Source organism: Lemur catta, chromosome 14 (genome assembly GCF_020740605.2).
Source record: "Lemur catta isolate mLemCat1 chromosome 14, mLemCat1.pri, whole genome shotgun sequence".
In the NCBI taxonomy this organism is placed as follows: Eukaryota; Metazoa; Chordata; class Mammalia; order Primates; family Lemuridae; genus Lemur; species Lemur catta.
The window spans coordinates 20,956,521-20,984,518 of record NC_059141.1 but is presented as its reverse complement, the minus strand read 5'-3'; the positions used below and the strand labels follow the sequence as shown (position 1 = coordinate 20,984,518).

The following is a 27,998-nucleotide window of genomic DNA, read 5'->3' as shown; positions in this document are numbered from 1 at the left end:
GCCCAGAATAAAGAGACCAGTGTTTTAGCTGCTGCAAAGGTGATTGACACCAAATCTGAAGAAGAACTTGAAGACTACATGGTTGAGATTGATATATTAGCATCTTGTGATCACCCAAATATAGTCAAGCTTCTAGATGCCTTTTATTATGAGAATAATCTTTGGGTAGGTATTTTCTATTGAGCTATAGGAGTAGCCAAAATGAGTTAATTGTCGTAAAGAGGTTTATGAGTTTTGAAAGCCTATTTTATGTCTTACCTCTTCTATTTAGTTACTTATGTTACTTGAGTGAGAGTTGATTTGTTGATGAGCAAGTCATACCAACAACATTATCCTCAGCTTCCACAGATGTTCAGATTTATGTTTCAGATTGTACAGTTTCATCATGATTGTCTGACATTGGATCCAGGTGGAGAAACTTGGTTAAGAGTATTAAGTTTCCTAAAATATGAAATTAGGTGTCCTTGTTTATAATTTAAATTTAAGCATTTAAAGGTTTTTTTTAAAGTTTCTTTGTTTTCATAGAAATTGTTTATAATTTTTTATCTTAAACTTTGTTTAAATCATGTAATCAACTATAAAACAGTAGAAATGTTAAATATTTATCCCATATATTAGCAGGCTCAACTTTAGTGCATAATGTAATGGCTAAGGGTATATGTATAAATTTTGTTTATTTTTAGAAAAATGGGCACAAATATAGAAAGTAAATGTTTATATTCATTATAATAACCAGTTAGTCACTTGCTGTGTTCTAACACTAGTTTAATCCAGAGGGCTTTTTAAAATGGAGTTTCAGGCCGGGCATGGTGGCTCACACCTGTGATCCTAGTACTCTGGGAAGTTGAGGTGGGAGGATCACTTGAGCTCAGGAGTTTGAGGTTGCAGTGAGCTATGATGACCAAACTGCACTCTAGCTCTGGCGACAGAGCGAGACTCTGTCTCAAAAATAAAAAAAAAATTGATTTTCAGTTTTGAAGGAAAGTGTTAAGAGAGAAGAGTAAGTAGTATAAGGAATACCTGACTGGAAATCAAAAGGTCTATTTTTTTATCCCATTAATAATGTTAAAAAAGCAAATATATTTGGTCACTTAAGTCACAATAGTTACCTTAAAAATGCAAGTAATATCATATCTTAGTGGTGACAAAAATGGATATATAATACTGTTTTGAATAAAAATTCTGTACGTGGTCGTTTTTGAGAAGCAGGAACTCTACACATGGTCATTAAAAAAATGCATATACTTCCACAGTGGGCTCTTTTTGTGCTTTCTCAAGTGCGTGCTGTTTAAGACTTGTAAATCTTTTGACAAAGAAAATCTCATGTTTAGTATAATATTGTTTCCATAACCTAGATTATTTGATAGCTATTTCTTTATCTTTTTTGCTAAATTGAAGAAAAATACTGAAATTCAATGATGTAGTTGTAAACACATGTTTTTTTTTGTTTTTTGTTTTTTGCATGCAGATCCTTATTGAATTTTGTGCAGGTGGAGCAGTAGATGCTGTGATGCTTGGTAAATACCTTTTTGTTCTTTATGTTTATAGCTTAAATTATACTTAATAAAAATGAAGAATTTCAGACATATATGAGTATATACTCGAACGTATATAATTATTGAGTGAAGTTCAATAAATTAAGAAATCAAGTTAATTATATTTTTATATTCTTGGATAGTTGTAATAAAATTCTAAAATGAAATGTTAAGTATAGTATTTAAGGAAAGTAATCTTTGTAGATATTTAGTTCTTTCAAAATACTTTCACTGTATATGATCTTTGACAGTGATAGTGTATACAGAAAGGTATTTGGCATGCTAATATGTTTTCACTTTATAAAAATGCAGATTTGTTTACTTTCTTTTTATAGAACTTGAGAGACCATTAACTGAGTCCCAAATACAAGTAGTTTGCAAACAGACTTTAGAGGCATTGAACTACTTACATGATAATAAAATCATCCACAGAGATCTAAAGGCCGGCAACATTCTTTTTACTTTAGATGGAGATATTAAATTGGGTAAGTTATTCATGTAAATAAAACATGTGAATTTGTGCTCTGAGATTTCCCCCATATGACTGTGACTGATTGTTTCATTACTGCTCAAATATGTGAAACATGGAGAATTAACGCCGTGTTATTTTTTTAAACACTTTTTCTTGGATTAATATTCATTTATCTAGAAATCTTAAGTATTGGCAACTAATCTACAGATACTTTAAAAACAAAGTAAGAAGAGATGCATTTTTATTTTCAAAAAGGCAAACTTTTTAAAGGCTGATTAAAAATTAAAAATTTTTCCTTAAATTTTTGTATATAGACTTGTAAATATTTAACATGTAGAATATCATATGTAAAACTAATTCAGTTTTATCTTTATTTCCCAAATCATGTCTAGTGGGGTTTCTTTCTGTTTAGTTTTATACTTTATTTTAGTTTTATACTCTACTTTCTGTTTAGTTTTATACTGATACGGTACGTTGGCTAAACTAACAAAGTAAACTTAGTTTGGAAAAGAATTCCTAAAATAAGCATAAGGACTAGAATCTTAAATTTTGCTTTTTACACTGATGGAGTAAATGATTAACTTCATAAAAATAATTAAATATAAAATTAGATTGGAAATTAATTGATATGTATATACCTACATACAAATGGAAGATATCACCCTGTTTAAGTATACCCAAGTATGAATTTAAAAAAAAAATCTGGAGATGAAGTTTGAATTTGTCTATTTTAGAGGGATATTAAGAGGACAAAATATAAAGGCCATGTTGATACCAATGATTATAGCTATTTCATTTTATTAGGTTATTAAGCATGGAATGTCCGATTTCCTTAAGTACTAAGTTTGACAGTTGATAGCACTGACGTTTCACTTTTATGCTTCTTGTTTTTTTTTTTTTTTATTGTGAAGGTACATCTTCATTCTTTCAAACGCACATTTTGGCTTGTGATTATCTTTCAAATTTTTTTTAGAGCAATTTTTGTGAAACCATGGATAAGTCAAAAAGTTGTGTTATTTTCGAATATGAGTTCTGTCTTGGAACCAATGCAGCGCAGACAGCTTGAAATATCAATGAAGTGTTTGGGAAAGATGTGACTGATGAATGCATAGTACATCAGTGGTTTGAGAAGTTCTATTCTGGTGGTTTTAATCTTGAAAATCAGCCACGTGGGTGACCTGAGACCAAGGTAGATAATGATGAGGTAAAAGCTATAGTGGAAGTGAATCTATCTCAACCTACTCATGAATAGCGCTTTGACATTACTATTCCAACACTGTTGGACCATTTGAAACAAATTGGCAAGGTAAAGAAGCTGGATACATGGGTACTGCATGAATTAAAGGAGTATCAGAAGAGAAATTATCTTGAAGCTTGCCTTTCTTTGTTGTCACGACATAAAGGTGAACCATTTCTATACCATATTGTAATGTGTGATGAAAAATGGATTCTTTTTGACAATCGCAAGTGTTCAGCACAATGGTTGGATAAAGATGAAGTGCCGAAACACAGTCCAAAACCGAATATTCATCAAAAATGCTAACGGTGTCTGTTTGGTGGTCCAGCGCTGGTATTATCCACTATTCATGAAGCCTGGTCGACAGCAGATGTCTACAGCAACCAGTTGGCAAAATGATGAGGATGCTTGCGATTAAGCAGCTGAGATTGGTCAATAGAGATGGGCCAATCCTCTTCCAAGACCACATGTTGCAAAAAACAACGCTACTCAAACTACAGAATCTGGACTTGGAAACTCTCTGTCAGTCAGAGTATCCACCAGACTTTGCACCAACTGACTACCACTTCTTCCAGGCTTTGGACCACTTCTTCCAAGGAAAAATACTCAATTCTCAGCAAGCTGTGGAAAAGACCTTTCGTGATTTCATCACCACTCACCCTCTAGGCTTCTTTGCTGCTGGCATAAATATCTACCATTAAGATGGCAAAACTGTGGCTAGTTTGGGCACATGCTTTGATTAGTTGTACTGCTTCTGGTTTGAGATACAGTAAACTAAACTTTTGATTCGAAATTGGACATTTCATATTTAATGACCTAATATGTTTGTCATGACATCTAAACTGGTGATGCACTAAATTTTAACCTTTTTATTGTGAAATAAATACAGGTATAGAAAACCACACAAAAATTGTATAGCTTAGTGACTTTGTTGCCTTGTGGACAATAGCTTTGTAATCACCACCTAGATCAAGAAATAGAACTTTGTCAGGTACCCCAGAAGCTCTTCCGTGTGCCCATCTCAATCACTGTCCCTCCCTTCTCCACACTTTGTCCTAACTTTTATAGTAATTACTTCCTTGTGTTTCTTTATGGTTCTGTCACCCAGTGTTCATCTTTAGATGTTAGAGTTTAATCTTACCCATATATAAAACTTGACTTTTATTTTAAATCTCTCTTAATATAACAGGTCCTCCCCCATCCCTTTCTTTTCTTTATGTTATGGCACACATAATGGGGGCATAGGGGCAACATTACCTGCAAGGGGGCAAAAATTGGTTCTCTGGGGACAAAAAACTTAAATATTGCAATGGTTTGTGACCTCCAAAGGCCCACAGTACATGAACAGATAGACACCACATCTGTGGCATTAAAATTTCATGGAGGGAAGTGAAGATTAGGAAAAAATGTCTAAAACAGCTCGTTAGAGAGGCTGATAATGAAAGAAACCTCGGCTGTTTGACCTGTAGCATTTCCCTTAAATTGCATTTTGCTATTGCATGCGCATGATGATTTCAGTAAGTTCCTCTCTGTATTTCCTTCAAATTGGCAGATGAATCCAAAGGTTTGATATGGGTGGTTTTGTAGGCCGGGCGAGGTGGCTCATGCTTGTAATCCTAGCACTCTGGGAGGCCAAGGTGGGAGGATCGCTCGAGGTCAGGAGTTCAAGACCAGCATGAGCAAGAACGAGACCCCGTCTCACTAAAAATAGAAAGAAATGATCTGGACAGCTAAAAATATATGTAGAAAAAAATTAGCCGGGCATGGTGGCTCATGCCTGTAGTCCCAGCTACTTGGGAGGCTGAGGCAGAAGGATTGGTTAAGCCCAGGAGTTTGAGGTTGCTGTGATTTCGGCTGACGCCACGGCACTCTAGTCCGGGCAACAGAGTGAGACTCTTTCTCAAAAAAAAAAAAAAAGATATAGGTGGTTTTACATTCTCATTGGGAGTCACACAATGTCTGCTTTTTGTTCTTGTTCACTGTTAGCAGCTCTTGATGTTTTATGCCTGGATTCATTCTTTGGGCTTATAAAATGAAATCTATCATTTTATTTTCATTTATTATTTTTGGTAATCATTTTGATATAATCAGTTATTTCATTTTTATTTAATTTAAAATTAGTAATAATTTTATGAGAAGATACTTCAATTATTTGATTACTGAGGGGTATAATTCATCTAGCAAAAACAGGAAGCATGCTTCATTCATTTATTTAGCTTTCAAGATAATGAATTGGTTTCTTTTATACTCGGTGACCAATATTTTTCCAAATATTATTAGTTCATGAATTTAATTTTATTTGATAAGTTTCCAATCCATTGCAATTTTTATTCTTGTTGAAGCTCATGTTGTCCCATTGTTAGTCATGGGGTCCTCTTCACGTTGGCTTGTTAGTCTTTTTGACATGACTAGCATTTGATAGCTTAGTTGACAGTTAAGATGTTTCAGGCTTATCCTGTATATTTCCTGCGTCAGACCTGTAAATAGCCATTTCTTCAAGAAGCCCTGGTTTTTTTTAGGTAGGATATGGTATTTCAAGACCACAATCTGGGTGTTACAGATGTTGATAGTTTTCTATATTAGCCGTTGTTCTAGGACTTTAGAAGGGACAGAGGTAGGCGTTCATGAGTTTATACATATTTCCTATTCAAATTCAGGATAAAGGTTTTTTTTTTATTTTCATAATATTATGGGGGTACAAATGTTTTGGTTACATGAATTGCTTTTGTATACTTTGAGTCAAAGTTGTAAGTGTGTCCATCATCCAGATAGTGTGCATTGTACCTGTTAGGTGTGAATTTACATATCCCTTCCTCCCTCCTCCCCCCTGCTTGATTTCCGTTGAATTTTACTACCATATGTGCACATGAGTGTTGATCTATTAGTTCCAATTTGGTAGTGAGCACATGTGGTTTTTGTTTTTACGTTCTTGTGATACTTCACTTAAAAGGATGGTCTCTAGTTCTGTCCAGGTTGTTAACAAAAGGTATTAGTTCACCATTTTTTATGGCTGAGTAATACTCCATGGTATGTATATACCACATTTTATTAATCCACTCAATGTATTGATGGGCACTTGAGTTGTTGCCACTTCTTTGCAATTGTGAATTGTGCTGCTATAAACAAGTGCAAGTGTCTTTTTTATAAAATGTCTGTTTTCCTCTGGGTAAATACCCAGTAGTGGGATTGCTGGATCAAATGGTAGATCTACTTTTAGTTCTTTGTGTCCGGGACAAAGATTTTTTTAATCCAACTTCTTCTGTAATACATCTTTATCTCCTTTCGTCCATATTGAAAATTCTGATAGAGGTATATAGATTTAGGATACCCCCTAATATTCATTTTAACCCTTGTTTCTATATTTAGTGCTTACTACCACACTTTATGTTGATATCTCTGATCATGTTGGTTGTCCGAAGCTCATTTTTTTGTAGATTCCTCTGGGGAGGGGTCTCTGTGTTCTTATGTAATGATAGCAGTTGTATCCTTTGTATTTGAAGATCAGTTTCACTGGATAGAAAATCCTTGGATCACATTTCTTTCCTTAAATATATGTATGAACTGTGTTACTCTGTTTTCTTCTGTCATAAAATGTTGCTTTTGAAAAGTTTGATGATAATCTGATTTTTTTTCCTTTTATAAGTCACATGCTCTTTTTGCTTAGATGCTAAAGAATTTTTTTTCTTTAAGGAGCAATAGTTTGACTAGTCTCTTCTAATAAATATTGTGCTGTCAACAATATTCAAGTCTTTTTTTTTTTCCAGGAAGGTTTTCTGCGATTATAAATCTGAATATTTGTTGTGTTCCCTTGACTTTCTTCTTTAGGGACTTTGATTACGTGTTTGTTGGATATTTGCCTATCATCAATATTTATAACTTTTTCTCAAGTTATTTTTATGTTCCTTTTTTTATTGTAAAATATACATAAAAAATTTACCATTTTGATCATTTTTAAGTGTACAGTTCTGTGGCATTAAGTACATTTCATGTTACTGTGCAACCATCACCACTATCCATCTCTGTACCTCTTTTCATCTTGCAAAACTGAAACTCCATACCCGTTAAACACTAACTCTCCATGTTCCACTCCCCCCAGCCCCTGGCAACCACCATTCTACTTTTAGTTTCTATGATTTTAACTACTGTAGGTACCTCATATAAGTGAAATCATACAGTGTTTTTCCTTTTGTAATTGGCTTATTTCACTTAGCATAATGTCCTTAAGTTTTATCCATGTTGTAGCATGTGTCAGAATGTCCTTCCTTTTTAACATTTAATAATATTTCTTTGTATTTATGTACCACATTTTGTTTATCCATTCATCCATTAATGGCACTTGAATTGCTTTCACCTTTTGGCTATTGTGAATAATACTGCTATGAACATTGGTGTACAAATATCTGTTCTAGCCACTGCTTTCAATTTTTTTGGGTATGCACCCAGAAGTGGAATTGCTGGATCCTATGATGATTCCATGTTTAATTTTTTTAGGAACTGCCATACTATTTTCTACAGCACTTGCATCATTTTACATTCCTACCAGCAATGCACACGGGTTCCAGTTTCTCCGCATCCTTGTCAACACTTGTTATTTATTTATTTTATTGAGAACAGCCATACTATTGAGTGTGAAGTGGTAATAGATGTGAATTTGTTGTTTATTTGTTCTTGTATTTCTCCTAGTTTAGTCTTTTTTCTAAAGAAATTTTTTTTCTTAATTTTTTCTTACATTCTATCACCTCTCTGAGTTTTTCTATGATTAATTCTGGCTTATGTTGCTCTTTTATATCTTTCAGCATTTTTTAAAATCTTGTAACTCATTTTGAAATAGGATTTTATAGTTTTGATCCATTTTGGGGCATATTTTTCTGTAAATATATTAAAATTTTATTTGAATATAGGGACATAAATTTGTGTAAAACAGTGTATACCTTTAAAAAAATAAATATCGAAGACTTAGGACTTCTCAAATAATATTGAGTTGACATTTAAAACAATTGTAATTTCCATTTTATTAATTCACAAATACAGAGAACCTTTCATTTCTGCAGCACAAATGTATAGAACTATTCTCAAGAACCATATAATAAACACAAATAATTATGGCAGAATTTCATTAGTTTTTAAGAGTTCTACAACAAAATATCACAAAAGTTAGAATTGTGAACATGATGTATAATAGTAGCTACCATTTATTGATTGTATACTGTGTGCCAGGCATGCGCATCAAATACTAGATTTTTGGTATTTATTCACTTTTGAGAATTGTGGTGTCAAATGTGAAACTTAAAAAATTTACGTATATGTGGCATGATGTCAGTTATGCAGCAGTTGTAATTTTATGTTGCTATTAATGGTTGAGCTCCAAGCTGAAAAGATGGGGTTAACAATTGATAAAGCCATAATGTTACTATTCTTCATAATTTAAATAAGAAAACATGTTTTCTTTGTAATATGATTTTATGAGGAAGTTAGCAAGACATATGCTGTCACAAAGCATGCTTTGGTATAGTTTTTTTTTTTCACACTATAGAGAAAAATGTTTGTGTCTTAATTTAACTGCAGTCATGTAACACTAGTTGGCATTTGTTTTGAAGTGGATAAACTGGTCTGTGTTAAAGTTACTATTTTTTGGTTTCAATTCTGAAGAATTTGTCATCTGAAGATGTATAACGATGGTGGTATTAAGTGTATTAATGATGGGATCTTTGGGGGAGGTGGTAGAAAGAGGGCAGTCAAGATTAAGATGGCAGAGAACTTATTTCTCTTTTTGTTTTACTTACCTTTTAATAAGAGTGGCTTTATTAAAGACTTGAAATGCTTTTTCACCTATTGAATACAATGAACAATGCTTAAAAGCTGTCATTAATGCTTTTATATGATTATTTGAAGCGGATTTTGGAGTATCAGCTAAAAACACGAGGACAATTCAAAGAAGAGATTCCTTTATTGGCACACCATATTGGTATGTATTTGGTTTTATGAATTTACAGTATTAGTCATGTCAGTAGGGGGGTGGGGAACCTGCGGTCTTGGGGGGCACATGTGGCCTTCTGTATCCTTGAGTGCAGCCTTTTGACTGAATACACATTTTACAGAATGGATCCTTTTAACAAGGGGATTTGTTCTGTGAAGTTTGAATTCAGTCGAGGGGGATCTGGAGGGCCACATGTGGCCACCCTTACGTGGCTTGCAATCACAGTTCTTATGTTAGACATCTTAACTTTTAATTCTCTGTCTTCATAGGATGGCTCCTGAAGTAGTCATGTGTGAAACATCTAAGGACAGACCCTATGACTACAAAGCTGATGTTTGGTCCCTGGGTATCACTTTAATAGAAATGGCTGAGATAGAACCACCTCATCATGAATTAAATCCAATGCGAGTGCTGCTAAAGATAGCAAAATCTGAGCCCCCTACATTAGCACAGCCATCAAAATGGTAAAATATTCTAAATATAGCTTATTAAGAAACAAAATTTAATGTTTTATTCTCATAATTTTCCAAAGATACTTACAGTTGGGCATATGGTACAAAGTCTGTATGAATTAGAAAACCAATTTTTGGTATATTTCTCTTAAGGACCATAAAAATTATTTAACTATTAAATAACTGTTCTCATATATCTGAAAATATGAATGATTTGAGTTCTATATGAAAAAGGTATTTTCTGTACTATGAGAAAGTGAGACATATATGTAATTGAGTTATATTTGTGGAATTTATTATTAAATAGAAGGATTTTGTGATTTTGGCATACTTGTGAATATATGGCTATATCTCAGTGACTGCGTACCTACTTATGTATATGTCTAACATGATGAATAAGTTTTATAAAATCTTCATAGTATCATCAACAAGTTTTATGTTAAATTAATACTAGTATATACATAATGAAACTTAGGCATAATTTATCAAGGAGTTTTGTTTGATTTGATTAATAAGAAAGTAAAATAGAATGTCATTGTTAAAATTTTATTTTGAAGGTCTTCAAATTTTAAGGACTTTCTAAAGAAATGCTTGGAAAAGAATGTGGATGCTAGGTGGAATACATCTCAGCTACTGCAGGTAGGATATAACTATTAAATAGTATGACAGTAGCAAAACATATATTAATAATTATTTTAATATCTCTTCAAGAAGAATGCAATTTCAGATTCATTCAGTGTGCTCTCTTTCCAGTTGAGTTTTCCTATGGAAAGTCAAAATGGTGGTAGTTAATATTTGCTTTACAAACATAAGTGCTGCTGTTACTAACAGGCATTCAGCTTATAAGTCATTCTTCCTGTGCTTTTTTGATTCAGTTTAATTATGTTCTTTTCATTTTGTTAGTTATTTCCATTATGTCTCTCTCATTACTAGAAAGCAAGCACCTTGGGTGCAGGGGCCATGAGCTAATTTTTATATATATTTTTTATATTTCTTACAGTGAGGGTAAGTGTTCAGTAAATGTTGTTGACTTTTAAAAAGTGGCATTAAAGTTATTAGATAAATTTAATTTTGGTTTATAATAGGACCTGTTCATCATATATTAAATAAAAATTTGTCAAATAATTAATATTACAGATGGACAAATAGAATGACAAATCTTGAGGCAATTCCTGTTAGGCTGAGTTATTGTGTAACTCCTGCATTATAGTTTTTTAGGTTGACTTGTTTATTTGGGGAAAAAAGCAGGAAAAATTGCCTTGTTATATGCAACAAGTATAATTCTTGGAACACACTTTCTGTTTGAGACAGAGTCTCACTCTGTTGCCTGGGCTGGTGGGCAGTGGCATCATCATAGCTCACCACAACCTCAAACTCCTGGGCTCAAATAATCCTTCTGCCTCAGTTTCCAGAATAGCCAGGACTATAGGCACATGCCACCACGCTTGGCTAATTTTGTATTTTTTTATAGGGATGGGGTCTTGCTATGTTGCTTAGTCTGCTTGGACTCCTGTACTCAAGTGATCCTCCCACCTTGGCCTCCCAAAGTGCTAGGATTATAGGTGTGAGCCACTGTGCCAGGCCCATGTTTTATAGTATTATTTTGCTACCCCCACATTTGAAGGTCTCTTCATGCAGAGATGAATAAAATGTCTTCTTAGTCTCAAGAATATCAGAATCATGCCAAAAATACAAGTGTTTGTAGATACTTTTAACAGACCTCTTTAGGTTTTGGAATATTGAGGCTTTGATAGAATTTATATAGATTATTGTTACTTTTTAAGAACTAATGATGTACTGACTTGAAACTTGCTTTAAATTTTAAATTTTCAATTATGAAATTTTTAAGCATACAGAAAAGTACATGGGCCTACTATCCAGATGTAAGAATTCTTAACATTTTGACAGATTTGCTTCAGATTCGTAAAAAAAATATACAGACCCAGTTGCAGGTCATCCCTACTTTTGCTCACCCTCTTCTCTTTCCCTTCCCAGATATAACATTACCTGAGATTGTTTGTCTTTTTTTTGGTCCACAAGTTTATATTTTTATCACATAAAAATGTGTGTTTTGTGTGTTTTAAACTTAGTTTACAAGCAGGTATTTTAGTTGTAATTGAGTATGCTCTTCTTAATGATCAACAGCATCCCTTTGTTACTGTTGGTTCCAACAAACCAATCCGAGAATTGATTGCAGAGGCAAAGGCTGAAGTAACAGAAGAAGTTGAAGATGGTAAAGAGGAAGATGATGATGAGGAAGCAGAAAATTCTCTGGTTGGTATTTAGAAAGGAAATTTCATTTAGTTAATTTTTACAGTTGGGTTTTGAGATGTGGTTGTACCTGTATCTAAGGATTGATGGGTGGTAGTACAAAACCTTTAATTTTAGAGATGAATATTAGTAGCAAAGTTGCTCCTTGTTACGTATTTTTGTTATATTTATTATGTGAAGAATTGTCAATTCTTTAAATTATTTTTATAACTTGAACATTTATTGAATAAAGATATTAAATCATCACATATATGTAAACATTGTTTTAGTCACCATCTTGAGATCATTTTTTAATACTAAAATGTATAAAATCTTTTCTAGCCAATACCTTCAGATAAGCGTGCCTCCTCTGACCTTAGTATTGCCAGCTCTGAAGAAGATAAACTTTCACAAAATGCTTGTATTTTGGAATCTGTCTCAGAAAAGACAGAACGTAATACTTCTGAAGATAAATTCAACAACAAAGTTCTTATTGAAAAACCTACCACTGATGAACCTGAAAAGGCTATGGATAGAATTAATGAACTTGTTGACGATGCTCATTTAGAAGCTATGGCTGAACTCCATAATAGAACAACAGTAATCAAAGAGAATGGGAGAGAGAAGAGACCTGAGTCTGAAAATCTACCTGATACAGAAGACCAAGAAACTGTGAACACTAATTCAGTCAGTGAAGGAAAAGAGAATAATGCAGCGGTAACTTTAGAAACAAACATTGAAGATAATCTAAAATCTGAGGAAGAAAGGGATCAGGAAGAGAAACAGACATTTGAAAATAGGCTTATAAAATCTGAAATTAAAGATACTGTTATTCAAACAATAGATTCAGTTACTCAAGAGACTGGAGAAAAAGAGGCAGATATTCAGACAATTGATAGTGAAGTTGGACTTAAAAAGGAGGACAGCCAAGAGAAATTGGGAAAAGATGACAAAACTCAAAAAGATGTGATCAACGATACAAGTAATGTGGTAGAAGTAAACGAGGCAGTAGATGTTCAGAAGGTTGTTGAAAACAGTGCTGAGGATACTCAGAGTAATGATGGGGAAGAAGTGATTGAAGTAGACCAGAAGTTAATAAGCAAGCCCGAGGAGGGTCCTGAGGCTGGTGGTACTAAGGAAGTTTCTATTAAAGAAATAGTTGAAACTAATGAGCTAGATCAAAAATCTGTAGAAGGTAAAAGTAAGGAACAATTAATAAACAGTTCAGAGAACATATTGGAGACCAAAGAAGAACTAGGGACAAATGAGGTTGAAGAAATTACTGAGTCAAGTAGCACAGAAAAAATAGAGGTCGGAAATGTAGTGATTGATGTTGACCAAAAGGCTTTAGGAGGTGAAACTCAGGATGCTCATAAAGCCACTACTCAGATAGATACAGAGAAAAAAGAAATGCCATGTGAAGTGCCAATTAAAATAGAACCTCAGGTTACTGCAGTTTCACAGCCCAGTGAACCTCAGCCTGTTCTAATACCCAGTATTAATATCAACTCTGGAGATGCAGAAAATAAAGGAGAAATCGGTGCTTTGTCAAAAACTGAAACCATGCTGCTTCCAGAATCTGAGAATCAAAAGGAAAATGATGCTGATTCAGGCACTGGTTCTACTGCTGATAACAGCAGCATTGACTTGAATTTATCCATCTCTAGCTTCCTCAGTAAAACTAAAGACAGTGGATCAATATCTTTACAAGTAAGTGTACACAGGTTCTTGTTTGGGATTTTCTTTGTCATTTTGGCAATTCAGAGTTTATGTGAAATTGATGTCTTAAAAATAAAACAGCACTAAATCACTGTATAATAGTATTAACCCTATAAATATTTATGGCTTATGAAGGTAATCAATTGAAAAGAACTAAGGAGAGAGATTCTGGATGTAATCTTTAAATTTTTTGGTAGGATCTACATATTTTTTTTTTTAATTTTTTTTTTTGAGACAGAGTCTCACTCTGTTGCCCGGGCTAGAGTGAGTGCTGTGGCGTCAGCCTAGCTCATAGCAACCTCAAACTCCTGGGCTCAAGCGATCCTCCTGCCTCAGCCTCCCGAGTAGCTGGGACTACAGGCATGCGCCACCATGCCCGGCTAATTTTTTCTATATAGTTTTAGTTGTCCAGATAATTTCTTTCTATTTTTTTTTTGTAGAGACGGGGGCTTGCTCAGGCTGGTCTCGAACTCCTGAGCTCAAACAATCCACGCGCTTCTGCCTCCCAGAGTGCTAGGATTACAGGCATGAGCCACTGTGCCCGGCCGGACCTACCTATTTTTGCAAACTGAATATAGATAAACAGTACAATATGGTTGCTTGGTTATGATTTAGGTATTTTTATCACATGTATCTGGATGTGACTTTAGCAAGAATCAATAATATATGAAAAAATTGAGAAATTGAAAGAACGGTCTATTTTTAAGCATGCTTAGGGTGTAAACAATCCTAGATTTATCACTGAACCATAAAGTCACAGGTATTCTTACTGCCATGAGAACCATTGTGGGGAAAACAAACAAAACCAAACACTAGAACCTAGTATACCTGGAGCTTTTAGAGCATAATTCTCAAATCTTTGTTTGCTTAGGAGTTAGCGGTGGGAGCTTGTAGAAGTCTGAGATGAGTCCCAGGAATTAGTATTTGTAACAAAAGATCCCATGGAATTCTAATGCAGGTGAACCATGTACTACCCTTTGGAAAATACTTCTTAGAGATCTTTGGTTGTTAAGTAGCAGAACAGAAGACAGAAAAGCAGAAACAACCTAGGAAAACTGACTTAGAGACAGGACTCCAGGACATGACTGATCAGCTTGCCTGTCTGCCCCAAATTATTACCTGTGTTCCCTGAATTTTCTTTAGTCAGTTCTACCAATTTAGATTTTTTAGTTAGTTTTACCAATTTAGATTGGTAAAACTGATTGAAGGTCTGCAAATCTAAAATTCATTCACTGACTTAATCAGCATCTTTAAAAATGCAAATACTTATGTATAAATTAAAATATTAATTGTGGAACTTTAGTAGGAGCTGAAGAAATGTGAAGCTTGGAGGTTAAGGGGAGATAGATGTACTTTTTAGAGCATGCCAGTTTTAGATTTTAGAGGAAACCTAGATACGGTACCATAGTCCAGGGGTTAGGAAGAAGACCATGAGGATACTGGGAACTTGAAGAATAGAACAGTAAGAAGAGTGGTTGTAGAAAGGTGATTGGAAGGTGCCAAAGACAAACTGTTTACAATTCTAATACATTTTGAGTTTAGTATTTCCACTTTTGCTTCCTCTGCTTTCTAACCCTTTCCCCAGTATCAAAAGCAAGTAATTGGCCAGATGCAGTGGCTCACAAATATAATTCCAGCCCTTTGGGAGGCTGAGGTGGGAGGATCCCTTGAGGCCAGGAGATCCAAGACCAGCCTTGGCAACATAGCGAGACACCATCTCTAAAAATAAATAAATAAATAAAAATAATAATAATAATTAGCCAGATGTGATGGCATGCACCTGTAGTCCTAACCACTCCCGAGGCTGAGATGGGAAGATCCCCTGAGCCCAAGAGTTCAAAGTTACAGTGAGCTGTAATGTGCCACTGTACTCCAGCTTGGGTGACAGAGCAAGACCTGTCTCAAAAAAAAAACAAAAACAAAAAACAAACCCAAGTAATTACCTGCTTGCTCTCTCTCAACAGTTATTCTCTTTACCAAAATGTGTTAGGAGTGTTATCCTTCTATTATCTTCTATTATTTGTTTGTATTTAAAAGTTTTTGGATACGAGTTGAGGAATGAAGACTTTAATCTTGATAAAGAATTTTAGGCAATAGCTAGCAGGCAGATTGGTACTTTTTTTTGAGTCAGGGTCTTGCTCTGTCACCTAGGCTAAAGTACAGTGGTGCCATCATAGCTCACTGCAACCTCCAACTCCTGCGCTCAAGTGATCCTTCTGCCTTAGCCTCCCAAGCTTCTGGGACTATAGGTGCATGTCACCATGCCCAGCTAATTTTTCTATTTTATGTAGAAATGGAGTCTCCCTTATGTTCCTCAGGCTCGTCTTGAACTCATGGCCTCAAGGGATCCCTCCCCCTCAGCCTCCCAAAGAGCTACGATTACAGGCATGAGCCACTGCTTCTGGCCAGATCTGGTACTTTTTGGGTGCAGTAGAGGTGCTGTCTTTGTAATAACTCTAAGATCACACATTCATCTCTGTTCCTGAGATGGAGGAGGGCTGTTGATATTATTGTTAATGATTAAATAGATTTTTATTCCCAGTATTGGCAGTGTTTAAAAATTACCTGAAAAAAAAAATTACCTGAGAGCTTTTTCAAAAAGTAGATTCCCAGCCACCACCAGACTTCATTGATCGAAGGTATGAGCCCCAGAATTCATTTTTAAGTGTTTTGTCAGTTAAAAAGCGAGATATCTGAGAATCTACAACGTGAAAAGTTGAAGAAAAAATGGTTAACATGTAAAAGTTATACTAATTAGTTATTTATGTGAATTGCTTATTATCACTTTTGCCTAATTATGATGTGATGTCATAAAGTTATACATGTACATCATCAAAATGCATAATTTCACTTCTAAAAAATTTGATTTCATCTGTAAAGTCATGTGTAAGTCAGATAAGGTTTAAGGTGATATAATTGGTTCCACAGATTAATCTTTACTGTTGTTTATTCATACTTATAGTCTTCATTGCTATTCAGTTGTTTTTTTTTTTTTAAAGAAGAAAATGTTCTCTACCTTCAGTATTGCCTCTGCACAGCCTAACTAAAATAAAATCTCACTCAGGAAACAAGAAGACAAAAGAAAACATTGAAGAAAACACGCAAATTTATTGTTGATGGTGTAGAAGTGAGTGTAACAACGTCAAAGATAGTTACAGATAGTGATTCCAAAACTGAAGAATTGAGGTTTCTTAGGTGAGTAGAGAAACAACTAATTAAAACTAGTTTCTAACTTCTTTTCAGTCTCTGAAGACTAGAGAAACAAGGGTAAATTCTTGGCTGATTTTGGATTATTCTTTTGCTACTCTTCCCTTTGAAAAAAAAAAATTAAGCTTTTTTTTTTAAAGTGTTACTTCAAAGGTGTAATTTTTACTTTCTCTGTCATTACCACTAAATTTTATCAGACGTCAGGAACTTCGGGAATTAAGATTTCTTCAAAAAGAAGAGCAACGAGCCCAACAACAGCTTAATAGTAAACTGCAGCAACAACGAGAACAAATTTTCCGGCGCTTTGAGCAGGAAATGATGGTAAAGTCTTAGATTTTTGTACCATTTTGTGTTAATGAAATTTAGTGAAAAATCACACTAGCGGGTTTTAGAACTTGTTCTCTGATGGCTAGATTTCTCTGGCTTTATGATGTATTTTGGCCTTTATCTTTTTGGTGTTTTGGATGCCTTTTTTTTGTGTGGGTGGTTCTTTTCTTGTAAGGATTGTCCATCCAAATCATGAAAACTTAAAATCATGAAGCCGATAGATGGCTTAGAAAGTATGCCTATTGCTGGATAATTTTTTAGTGCTCCAATTTAATCCTTCAGAATTAGAATCCAAGATTTTAAGCCAGTCTAGAGCAGTTGTCTTCAAACCTGGCTGAGTAGGGGGACTTCTCAAGGGCTTTTTAAAAATATACTTTCTTTTCTGGCACCTACAGTTAAGCCTCCAAATCCCTATTCACTGCTGTTAGAACAAACAGTGCTGACTAGTCAAGGGTAATTGTCACTAAGTCCTTCAGTTTTTACCTTGTGTCCAAATTTGGGGAAGGAATTAGTAATGTGATAGAAAATGTCAGTAATTTATGTTGAATATCTGCTTTAACATTAGGTTAGAAAAAAGATCATTTGGAATGTTAGAAGTATTCATGTTTTGAATATAGTCCTTCTGCTGTCTTATAATTCTAAGTGGTAAAGATTGTTTTGTGTGAAGTGTGACATTGTTGATTACATGTGTTGGATTATAACTGAGAATTCCTAAGAAAATGAACTTTTGTTCTCATTGAGTATTTTTATAGTGCTTATATTGTTTTTCACAACCTTATAAAAACTGTCTCTCCCCTCAGATATTTTCTAAAATGTTTTGCTTTTCAATTTTTAAAAAAGCCTCCTTTACAAATATTGAAGTATACCTATATCTAGAATTGCAATGTTACTTGAGTATTACATAAATAGGAGTCTTGTTGACAAAGTAGATTTATAATTCCAAAAGATTTGTTCCAATGGAATAGGATGTTTATTTTAATAACCTTAATGAGGAAGAGTAAATCTGAAAATGACAAGTAATATTACTATTATTATTAAATAATGATATTAAAACAGACTTCAAGTAAGCTCTTTATCAGAATTTTATTGGATAAATATTGACATTTTTCTAACTTGCTTTAGTACTTCATAACAACTGGGTATTCTGGATTGTCGGAAAGTTTTGAACATTCTACTACACGTGTAATAGAGAAAACATTTTCCATTATTAGAACAAAAAATGAACTGATTTTTTGGAAAAATTTCATAACACATTTTAGTGCATTTGACTTGTTTGGTATTGCAAAGATTATAGCACATCACTGAACTTAAATGCTAGTTATGTGCTCTTAGAAAACATCTTCACTATAGTAAGTTAATATGAGTGATAGTCAATCATCTTGAGTTACATTGTTTTACAGAGTAAAAAGCGACATTATGATCAGGAAATCGAGAATCTAGAAAAACAGCAGAAACAGACTATTGAACGTCTGGAACAAGAACACACAAATCGCTTGCGAGATGAAGCCAAACGCATTAAAGGAGAACAAGAGAAAGAGCTGTCCAAATTTCAGAATATACTAAAGAACCGAAAGAAGGAGGTAATTCTAACTACTGTTTTTAATTACTGAAGCTATTTTTTTTACATGTAAATTTAAGACTTACTAAGGAAATAGGAATAATACTTGATAGTTAAGAATTCATTCTTTCTTTCAGTCTTCCCTACAGTCATATAAGGTAATAGTAAGGTCAGGTGTTATCCTCATTTTATGCCCAGAAGAGTGGAGTAAAAGAGGTTTTAATGGCCTGTTCAGGTTCACAAACTACCACTAAATATCCAGCTAAACCTTGAACCAAGTCTTCAAATTGAGTTTAATTCTTTTTATTAGTGCAACATATTTAGGGCCTTACATAGAAATATCTTTTTTTATGAAAACTTGCTGTTGTGTTTGCTGGTGGCAGCAATAATTCGTTATTCAGCAATTATTATACTTTTAACAATTTCTTTCTTGATTAGCTTTTTTGTCTTTCTTGAACGTTGTGCCAAAGAAAAGCTGAATAATCTGAAATTCTAAATAATATCTATAAGCTCATGAAATTGTGAGTTTCTTTGAAGAATCAAAAGTAGAAAGTATCTATAAAGTCATTTGATGAGAATGAGTTTATTCATTTTTCCTGAAACTGTTCCATATTGTTATAGAATTTTTTGCAATATTATTTACTAAGAAAGATTGTCATTGATTCAGAAAGATGATTTACATATTATATTAGGTGTCTCTTTTCATCCCAAATTAAAACTATGAAACCTTTACATATAAGCAGTTTTCAGAAATAATTTTATGATTTAGTTTACATCTTCAGTGTAGGAGGAGGATTTACCTTTCTGTGATATAAAAGACCCTACGGACAAAAATTATGATCAATTTTATTAGGGTTGGATCAAAAAAAAACCTCAACCAAACTAGTAAATGCATTTTCACTTTTGTTACACATCTCAAATACCCAGATTCATTGAGTCTAACATTTAAGTTTTGAGGAAAATTGAATGTCATATTGCTACATCCTAAGGATCTGTTTTAAAAAGAATAGAGTTGAACATTAATAAATGCAGTATGTTCTTTGATTTCTTTAGGTAAAGATGGATGAAGTGCTGTGTAATTTTATTTGATGTGGCTTCCATTTCTAGAAATCGCTGTTTTGTTACTGTTCATTATGTTTTATGTAGAATTTGCTCTCTATATATTATGAGGTATGACTTTACTGGGCCTACATGTTAATTTTGTCAAAACCATGGGTAGTTTTTATTGAGAGATTATACTTTATATCAAATTAAATTAAAAAAATTTTCACAAGTAAATATGTGGCTTAATCCTAAATGTATTAAAGTCTCTAGTTATTGTTTTGGGGTGGGAGAGTTTTAGACAGTGAACATGTTTGAAATCAATGCTACTTTAAATAATTACATTATGTATTTTTTTTTCCTTATCGCTAAACTTCTTGCATTTGGGGAGTCTCTTCCTTTTGATGGTGATTTGGCTTCATGAGGGATTACTGATGGGAAATTTTAAATACACTATGTTAAATCAAAATCAGTCTCTTTCACGGACCATCAATAGCATGTGGTGATTTGGAATCTGGTTTCTTTTGGTGCTTCTACATGATAGTTTTTCATAGTTGGATTATAGATCTATTGTTAGATGAAATACACATCTAGGATTTTGAAATGATTAAAAGAAGGAACTTTAAAATGTACTTCATCTTGTACTTTATCTGGTATAGTAAATCATAGCTTACTAAACTGTTAAAGAGTGCTTATATTACTGATTTTTAAGTTGACAAGTTTGGCTTACATTATCAGCAAAGGAGAATGTTATTCTAATCCTACACAAGATTATCAGATATGTTCATTTTTATCACACCGTGTATAAAATGGTGTGTTTTATGAAAAAAAACTTCATATCCATTTATTTCTCCTTTGTGTATTCTAAGACATGCTTTCCTTTATCCTTTTTTATTTTGTCTCCTTAAATGGATTTCATTTAGAATTATTTCTTTGGTATGATCAAGCCAATTAAGAAATTTTACACTTTTATAAATGGCCATTAGCTTTCCTTATATTCAATATTTCAAACAGTGTCAATAGATATGTTTGTAATTTGACGATCTTTCCAGGTCAGTTGAGTTTATCACCTTTAGTTCAGCATCAGTGCTGCAAGTAATTCTTCACTGATTGTCTTTGGATCTTTAAGAGAAAAATGATATATAGGGATAATTAAGCAACTAATTAACCTTTCCTATGGTGTAATGTCCCTTTCTGCACTGAGATTATGCATGTTCTATCCTTTCATTCTTTTTCACCAAACTAACACCTATGCTAATGCATGTTGAAAGGAACTTTTTAACAACTTTAATATTTGATTTGTAGCTTGTCTGCTCACACAAATGCTTGCTGTGGAGAAAGTATTATTTCCCCACCTCCTGCATGCTTATACACTGTAGGTTATAAATGAAGTGGAGAAAGCACCCAAAGAGCTGAGAAAAGAGCTCATGAAACGCAGGAAAGAGGAGCTTGCACAAAGCCAGCATGCTCAGGTAACAGCAGCAGCTTAATGCTACTAAAACCAGAAAGCACCATTTTCTCACAGCTCAGTGAACCATGGTTGAAAGGGTAAATTTTAACTGTAATTATTATATAACGTTGACTTCTCCCATCCAAAGATTCCCAAGATCATCTTTATGTAGTACTAAATTCACACTAAGGTGACATTTAAGTTGCTAATATGAGATTAAATGGAATGTTTGGAAAGTTGAATCCAGATGAAATAAACAAGTATATTAATGAATAATCCACTGTTATCTGATATTAATGATGATGAGAACTTACATTGTTAAGTAGTAATGCCAATTTTTGATAGATGACGTTTTAGGACAGAAAAATAGAGGGTGAATATATAAGCATTGTGCTTACAAAAAGTATGCCTATTAAAAGGCCATAATTTCTATAAAGTTCAAAATTAGAAGAAAAATTGTAAACGGTAATGTCAAACGGTAGATCAAACATTTATTACTTGTAAGCTCAACAACATAAGCAACTTTAAAACCAGATTTTAAATATTAAGTATGTTATTTTTCTTTTTGGTTCAGAATCCAGCAGTTGGATGAATAGACTATTTTTACTTCATGGAGTTAAATAAATAAACTTGATCTAGGTTATGATATGGTTGAGCCTTATCAGAAGATCAGTGAATTCTTTACAAAACTAGATAAAGTAGTATTTTAATAGAATTTCTAGAATCATCTTACATGACTTTACAAGATCTTTTTTTTTTTTTTAACAAAGAAAGGGAAATCTTTTAATTTTTTGGACAATTTTTAGTTACGTATATCAATGAGAGGAAAAAGAAACATGGATTATGTATTGTTGCTTCGAATTATTTTTTTAATGTGGTTTTATGTGATTTAAAAAGTGGTTCCCAGACTTTTAGACTTTATAGACCCATAAAATGAAGCATAGAAACAACAAAAACCACTAGGGACCATAGACTGCCATTAAAAAAATTTTTTTTTTTTAAATTTTGCTAAATACGGATATTTAAAAACTGCCATTTACTGGTCATTATGATTTCTAAGGAGAAATATTTTTAATACTATGAAAAATAAGGAAAACATAATCTTGGAATTTAAAATTTAAATAAAGCCAGCTTACCTAAGTAAATTTAGTTTGCTTTTGGTTTTTTTCTTGCCATGAGCCATTGAAACGTTTTTGTCTTGGCTTGGTGTTGGAACTGCTAGTTTAAGGTGCTAATAGCAAACACAGCATTTACTATGTGTGAGGCAGTGTTCTAGATGCTTTACGTGTATGAACTCATTTAATCTAGTTACTCTTGAGGTAATCACTCTTATTACCCGCATTTTACAGGTGAGGGAACTAAAGCAGAGGAAAGATGGGTGACTCTTCCAAGGTCACATACTTGGTTAGTTGTAGAGCCAGGATTCTCATCCAGATAGTAGCTCCACATTTCTTACATGGAACCACCACACCATACTGCCTCTCATATTTAAGCTACATGTTCTGTGCTGCATCTAAACTTTTATCAGCTTGACCCAGTAGTTCTTGGCCACATCTTGTTAACAAGTGAAGAGGAAGTCCTTGCTGGCCACACATCTACTTTTGGTTAATGTGGATTTCAAACCAGATAATAGCACTATGGTTTTGCCTTATAAAGGAATATAGACTTTTTTAATTACAAAAGGTAATATATTAAACTCGAGTCAAAATTGAGAATTTAGTGTTGAATGAATTAGATGGTCTTATGCTTTAATAAAATTTTGTTGGTATTTTTCATACAATTTTTGGGGTGGCCTGTATTTTCCAACTAGAGCTGGAAGTAATAGTAAATTCCTTTGGTAAATTTAATGAGGAATATAGTAATCTAACAAATTTTAAAAGTATTTCTACTGCTTTTAATGAAGGTACCAGAACTTGATAACTTTACAGAGTCTATTTTAAACTGTTTTTGAGAATTTATAAATAATAACCATATACTCATGGACCTAAAATATATTTGATAATCTGAGCCCAGTGGTTTTCAAAGTGAGCTCCCAGGAGCTTTTGAGTTTGGAAAAAGCAATTCTGGGAATCCTTACAAAGACAAGAACCATGGGCTGTAGGTCCCTGCTTCTACTTCAACTAAAGCAGCACCAGTTTTGATCTGTTTTATAAATTGAGCTTTTTTGGTGAGTTTTTAAAAAGAGGATTCTACTGGTTTAAAAAACAACAGCAACACAATGGAGTTTAGAAATCACTGATCAAGTTCAAATCCTTCATTTTATAAATGAGAAAGAGGCTCTTCTGTTAAGTGACTTGTTCCAGGCCTCTAGAAACTCATATAATTATTCTTTCCATTTACAAAAAGTCATTCAGATATATTCTCACCTGGGAGATGCGTTGTATTCTAATCCACAGGGTGTTGCTCAGGTCATGATTCAGTCTTTTCAGTTGTCATCTTGTGCAGTCTTCAACGCCCAAATGCAGGACGTAAGTCCCACGTGCCTGTGGGAGGATGCCTTCTGTTTTACCTGCTTTTTCTTTGACTCACATGTGCCTTTTCATTGTTGACTTCATTTGCTGCTATCTAGAAGATAGATAGATGATAAATGTCTATAATGAAAATAATAGTAATAACCTGACTTTATAGTACAGTACAGTATTCTTCGAAGAGTTTTCACATTTGATTCTCACTGCCATCATCCTAATATAGGGATGGAGTATATCCATTTCACAGATGAAGAAATTGAGGCATAGAAGACTAAGTGATCTACTTAAAGTCACATAAGAGATTAATGGTAGAGCTGGAACTAGAACACTTTTAATACAGTGTTCTTTTTTCTATCTACGTCTAATTTCTAAAACCATAAATTCTAATTTGAAATTTTCACCTTCTTTCAAGAAAAGTAAAATACCTTCCCAATAGTATTTTATGAGATTTGCACATGTGAGAAATTGAATGCTGTGATTAGATTTTTATCTTTGTGTGAAGTGACATTTTGATTGCATATATGTTTATTTAGATGTTTTAATTATGGATATGGTCAGAAAAGCCATGTTAAAAATAGTAATTTTAGTTCCATTTAACTGTGGTTTCCATTTATTCAAATAGTTATGAATAAGTGAGCTGCTATTCTCCTCATTGTAGTTTTAAGTTAAGTCTGGAATTCCAGGCTGTATTCTTTCTCACAGTTTCCACAGGGAGATGACTTCCTCATTTAACACTATAATTTTTGTTTGTGATGTTTGATATATACAATTGGAATAGATAGAATGCAGCTTGATTTCAACCACTCCTTTCCCCTCTCCTGAAATGAGACTTATTTGTTAAATTATTGGCAGCTGTTTGATTCTTTTTACAGTTTTCTAAAAGAGTAAGTAAAACATTGATTTTTTTAAATGAGAAATTATGAATTATGATCACTTTTCTGATCATTACCATTTTTAGCCTTTGTTTTCAGTTAATGTGATCACATTTTGTACAAAGAGCCCAATATACATAACCCTTTCTTATAGTTTTCTAAAACCCAAAGTTGTATTTTTCATGTTTATGGTTGTCTGATTAATATAATAAAATTCTTTATCAGAATTTAAACTGGTGCTTTTAAAGGGCACTCATTTTACAATTTATGTGTCCATTTTTAAAAATGAATTTGGCCTTAATAAGTTTGGGTTCTTTTGTTGTCTTAACTAGTGATTATGTCTATGTGTTGGATGTGTGTGTTTTTTTTTTTTTTAAGGTAGATGTAATTTGTGCAATCTTTTTGGAATATAAGATCTCTTTTAACTCCTAAAAGTAATCTGTAATGACAGATTCCATTGTGAATGTGTTGTACTTGGGTTTTGAGTTAGGAAATTTGGTGAATGCTCAATAATACTAAGATTTCATTTCTTTTGAGGTAAGAAAATATATTAGTGTGTGAGGGACCTTTTCAAATAATTTTCAGCTTTAATATAAAAAATCCTTTGTGCAGTGTCCATTACTATGTAGTCATCCAGACTCTGCTTAATTATTCAAGTCCGTAGCTCTATAAGGCAGCTGAGTTCTTTGCTAACTCTGATTGTCAGGACCTCTGTACATCTGCCTACCTTGACTTTTACCTGTTGATTCTTATTTTACTTTCTGGAGCTGCACACTAGTTCTCCCTGCTTCTATGAAACAGTCTGAGCTGTTCTTTACCCCTTATGTATTAGCTGCTTCAAGGAATACTTCTGTAGTTCTTTCAGTCATTCATTGTGAGGCACGGTTTCTGAACCCTTTATTCCCAGCTTTGAGTTTTCTGCAGTTTACTTTTGAACTTTCAGAAGTGTGATGCTAAGGGAAGGGGCCCACTACTCTGTATATGGACTGACAGACCAAGACTGTTGGTACTTGGACCAATTGAGTGGAAGCCCCTTGAAGGCAAAACTGTCTTTTATCAATTGTAGTAACCCTGTAAGTAATATAGTGCCCAGCACTAAGTGCTTAATAAAAGTTTTCTTGTCTGTGTTTTTTTTTCCTTAGAACAACTCATGACATGTAACAATACGTTTTCTCTTACCTTGTTTAATCTAGACATAAATAATGTGAATAAAAAGTCCATAGATGAGAAATTTCCTTCACTTTTTAGTAGCAGTGGCTTATATTTACCTTTTTTTATTTTCACATAAATATTTATTCACCCCACCCTTCATATTTGCATTTGATTTCTTTGAGTCTAAATGTAAGGTTTATATTAATGCTATTTAATTCAGACCCATTGTTTCTGTCTGCAGATTGTTTTTTAAAATCTTTTATGCAAATCGATGATAAAAATGTTGAACCAAAAAAAACCCTTCCATGTATCTGCAGGTTATGTTAAGTTTATTAAACAAGTTTGCATATAGAAGTTTTACAATTAGAGAAATAATTTAATTTTGTTACAAATATTTACTATAGGAAAAAGGGAAGCTTGAACAACTTTTTTTATTACAACTGCTTAAAAGATAGGCATGGAGATTTTGCATCTCTTTAAAATTCAGAAGTCCTTATAGCTGAATTTAAATATTCATTGAAATTTTTTCAATGACATTGTTAATGATTTGTTTGTTTGTTTTGTTTTTTGTGTGTGGCTTTTATTTTTGTTTTGAAACAGTTTTGCTCTGTTGCCTGGGCTAGAGTTTAGTGGCATCATCATAGCTCACTGCAGCCGCAAGTGATCTTCCTGGCTCAGCCTCCTGAGTAGCTGGTACTACAGGCATATACCACCATGCTTGGCTAATTTTTTTGTTTTTTGTAGAGATGAGCTCTCTCTATTGCCCAGGCTGGTCTCAAACTCCTGGCCTCAAGTGATCCTCTTGCCTCAGCCTCCCAAAGTGCTAGGATTGCAGGTGTGAGCCACCGCATCTGGTCAGTGATGTTTTAATGATAAAGTGACCGTAGTCACTATAGGTGACTGTAGTCAAGTTGGTAATTGTATTTTATAGAGGCAATTTATTAGCTTTTTCTTTCTGGTCAGTGATGTTTTAATGATAAAGTGACCGTAGTCACTATAGGTGACTGTAGTCAAGTTGGTAATTGTATTTTATAGAGGCAATTTATTAGCTTTTTCTTTCTGCTACCATATATTTGTATTTATGCTAAAGTACAAGTGATGATGCAGATGAGAGCAGCAGCATTTATGACTCCACATTGCTTTAACACTATAGCATGAACGGTATCACCTCCAGAGACACTGTAGTAAGGCAAACATCTTAAGGAGCATTGCTAGACTTCTTTGTGGACTGAGGAACAGGCTGGTGGTGATCCAGACCTTGTCAGACTCTGTCCAAGGCCTAAAGAATAGTTCTAAAGTGGATCTTGGGGGTTGATCTTCTCTTGGATTTATAAGAGGAGGGTTTATGGTTGTTTCAATTCTAAATTCTAAATCCACACAAAAATTGACCTGAATATCCCTTGAGCTAATCAACTGGCTATAACTGCCAAGAGAAGGATAGAGATCCAAATTTACATTTCTTCAATTTGAATGTTCTTCCTTTTCTTCCATAAATGTGTGATTCTAGCAGAAAGACCATAAGTTACTTTAACATTTTTCTTACACAATAATCGAAGGACTTTTTTCTAAAGTAATTTTGGCATTTGGGCAGATAGTATCTACTTAATAAATATTTGTTGAATGAATTAGTGAATCCCAAACATGTTGGTAGAATTCTGTGATTATAGGAATTTTGTTTATAGATTCGTAATATGTAACTCACTTTCTTGTTCCTAGTTTACATTTCTCTAGCAATGCATTATTTCTTCTTAGGTCCTCAAACTTTTCTTCTTTATAAGCATAGGCTATAGATATGGAAACTTTCTTCCTCTGTTAGTGTAGCTCTGATATTTCTTCCTATGTATATCCTAAAATTCCAATATCTGTTTTACTTATTAGCATTTTATTGCCTTTCTCCCTAAAGGACATTGCTTATTTATTCTTGTTTTAGTCACACCATAGTGGAGTGAATAGTCACTTTTAGAAGCTGTAAATTTACTATTTTCCCAAAAATGCTAGTGTAATAGGACATTTTAATTATGAGTGGGCTATAAACTTCTTTTTTATGTATCATTCTTAGTAATGAGTTTTGAATATTATGTATTCTAATACTTTTTTGGGAGATTGAATTGGGTGACTAATACATTTATATTATATATGTACTGTATAATTTTGGTGATTTTTAAGTCCAGCTAACTTTGCAAACTTGGCTTGGAAATTTTATTAACCACTAATGTATACAGTTATATAGATAAGTGGATGTTAAGTTCATTAGATACTTATTTAATTAATGGTTAACTGT

At 33.4% G+C, this 27,998-nt stretch overlaps 1 protein-coding gene across 2 annotated transcripts in view; it reads left to right on the top strand.

The window, feature by feature from the left end:
- SLK (STE20 like kinase) overlaps positions 1-27,998 on the top strand; it is a 50,734-nt gene that overhangs the window by 11,595 nt on the left and 11,141 nt on the right. The window contains exons 2-13 of one of the 2 annotated variants that reach the window (XM_045568861.1): positions 1-165; positions 1,469-1,517; positions 1,871-2,020; positions 9,137-9,209; positions 9,491-9,685; positions 10,231-10,312; positions 11,819-11,947; positions 12,266-13,633; positions 16,707-16,837; positions 17,047-17,170; positions 18,577-18,756; positions 21,155-21,247. In XM_045568861.1, the coding sequence (XP_045424817.1) occupies positions 1-165; positions 1,469-1,517; positions 1,871-2,020; positions 9,137-9,209; positions 9,491-9,685; positions 10,231-10,312; positions 11,819-11,947; positions 12,266-13,633; positions 16,707-16,837; positions 17,047-17,170; positions 18,577-18,756; positions 21,155-21,247 (2,739 nt within the window). The remainder of the gene's footprint in view (positions 166-1,468; positions 1,518-1,870; positions 2,021-9,136; positions 9,210-9,490; positions 9,686-10,230; positions 10,313-11,818; positions 11,948-12,265; positions 13,634-16,706; positions 16,838-17,046; positions 17,171-18,576; positions 18,757-21,154; positions 21,248-27,998) is intronic. The other variant, XM_045568862.1, reaches the window with a different exon arrangement.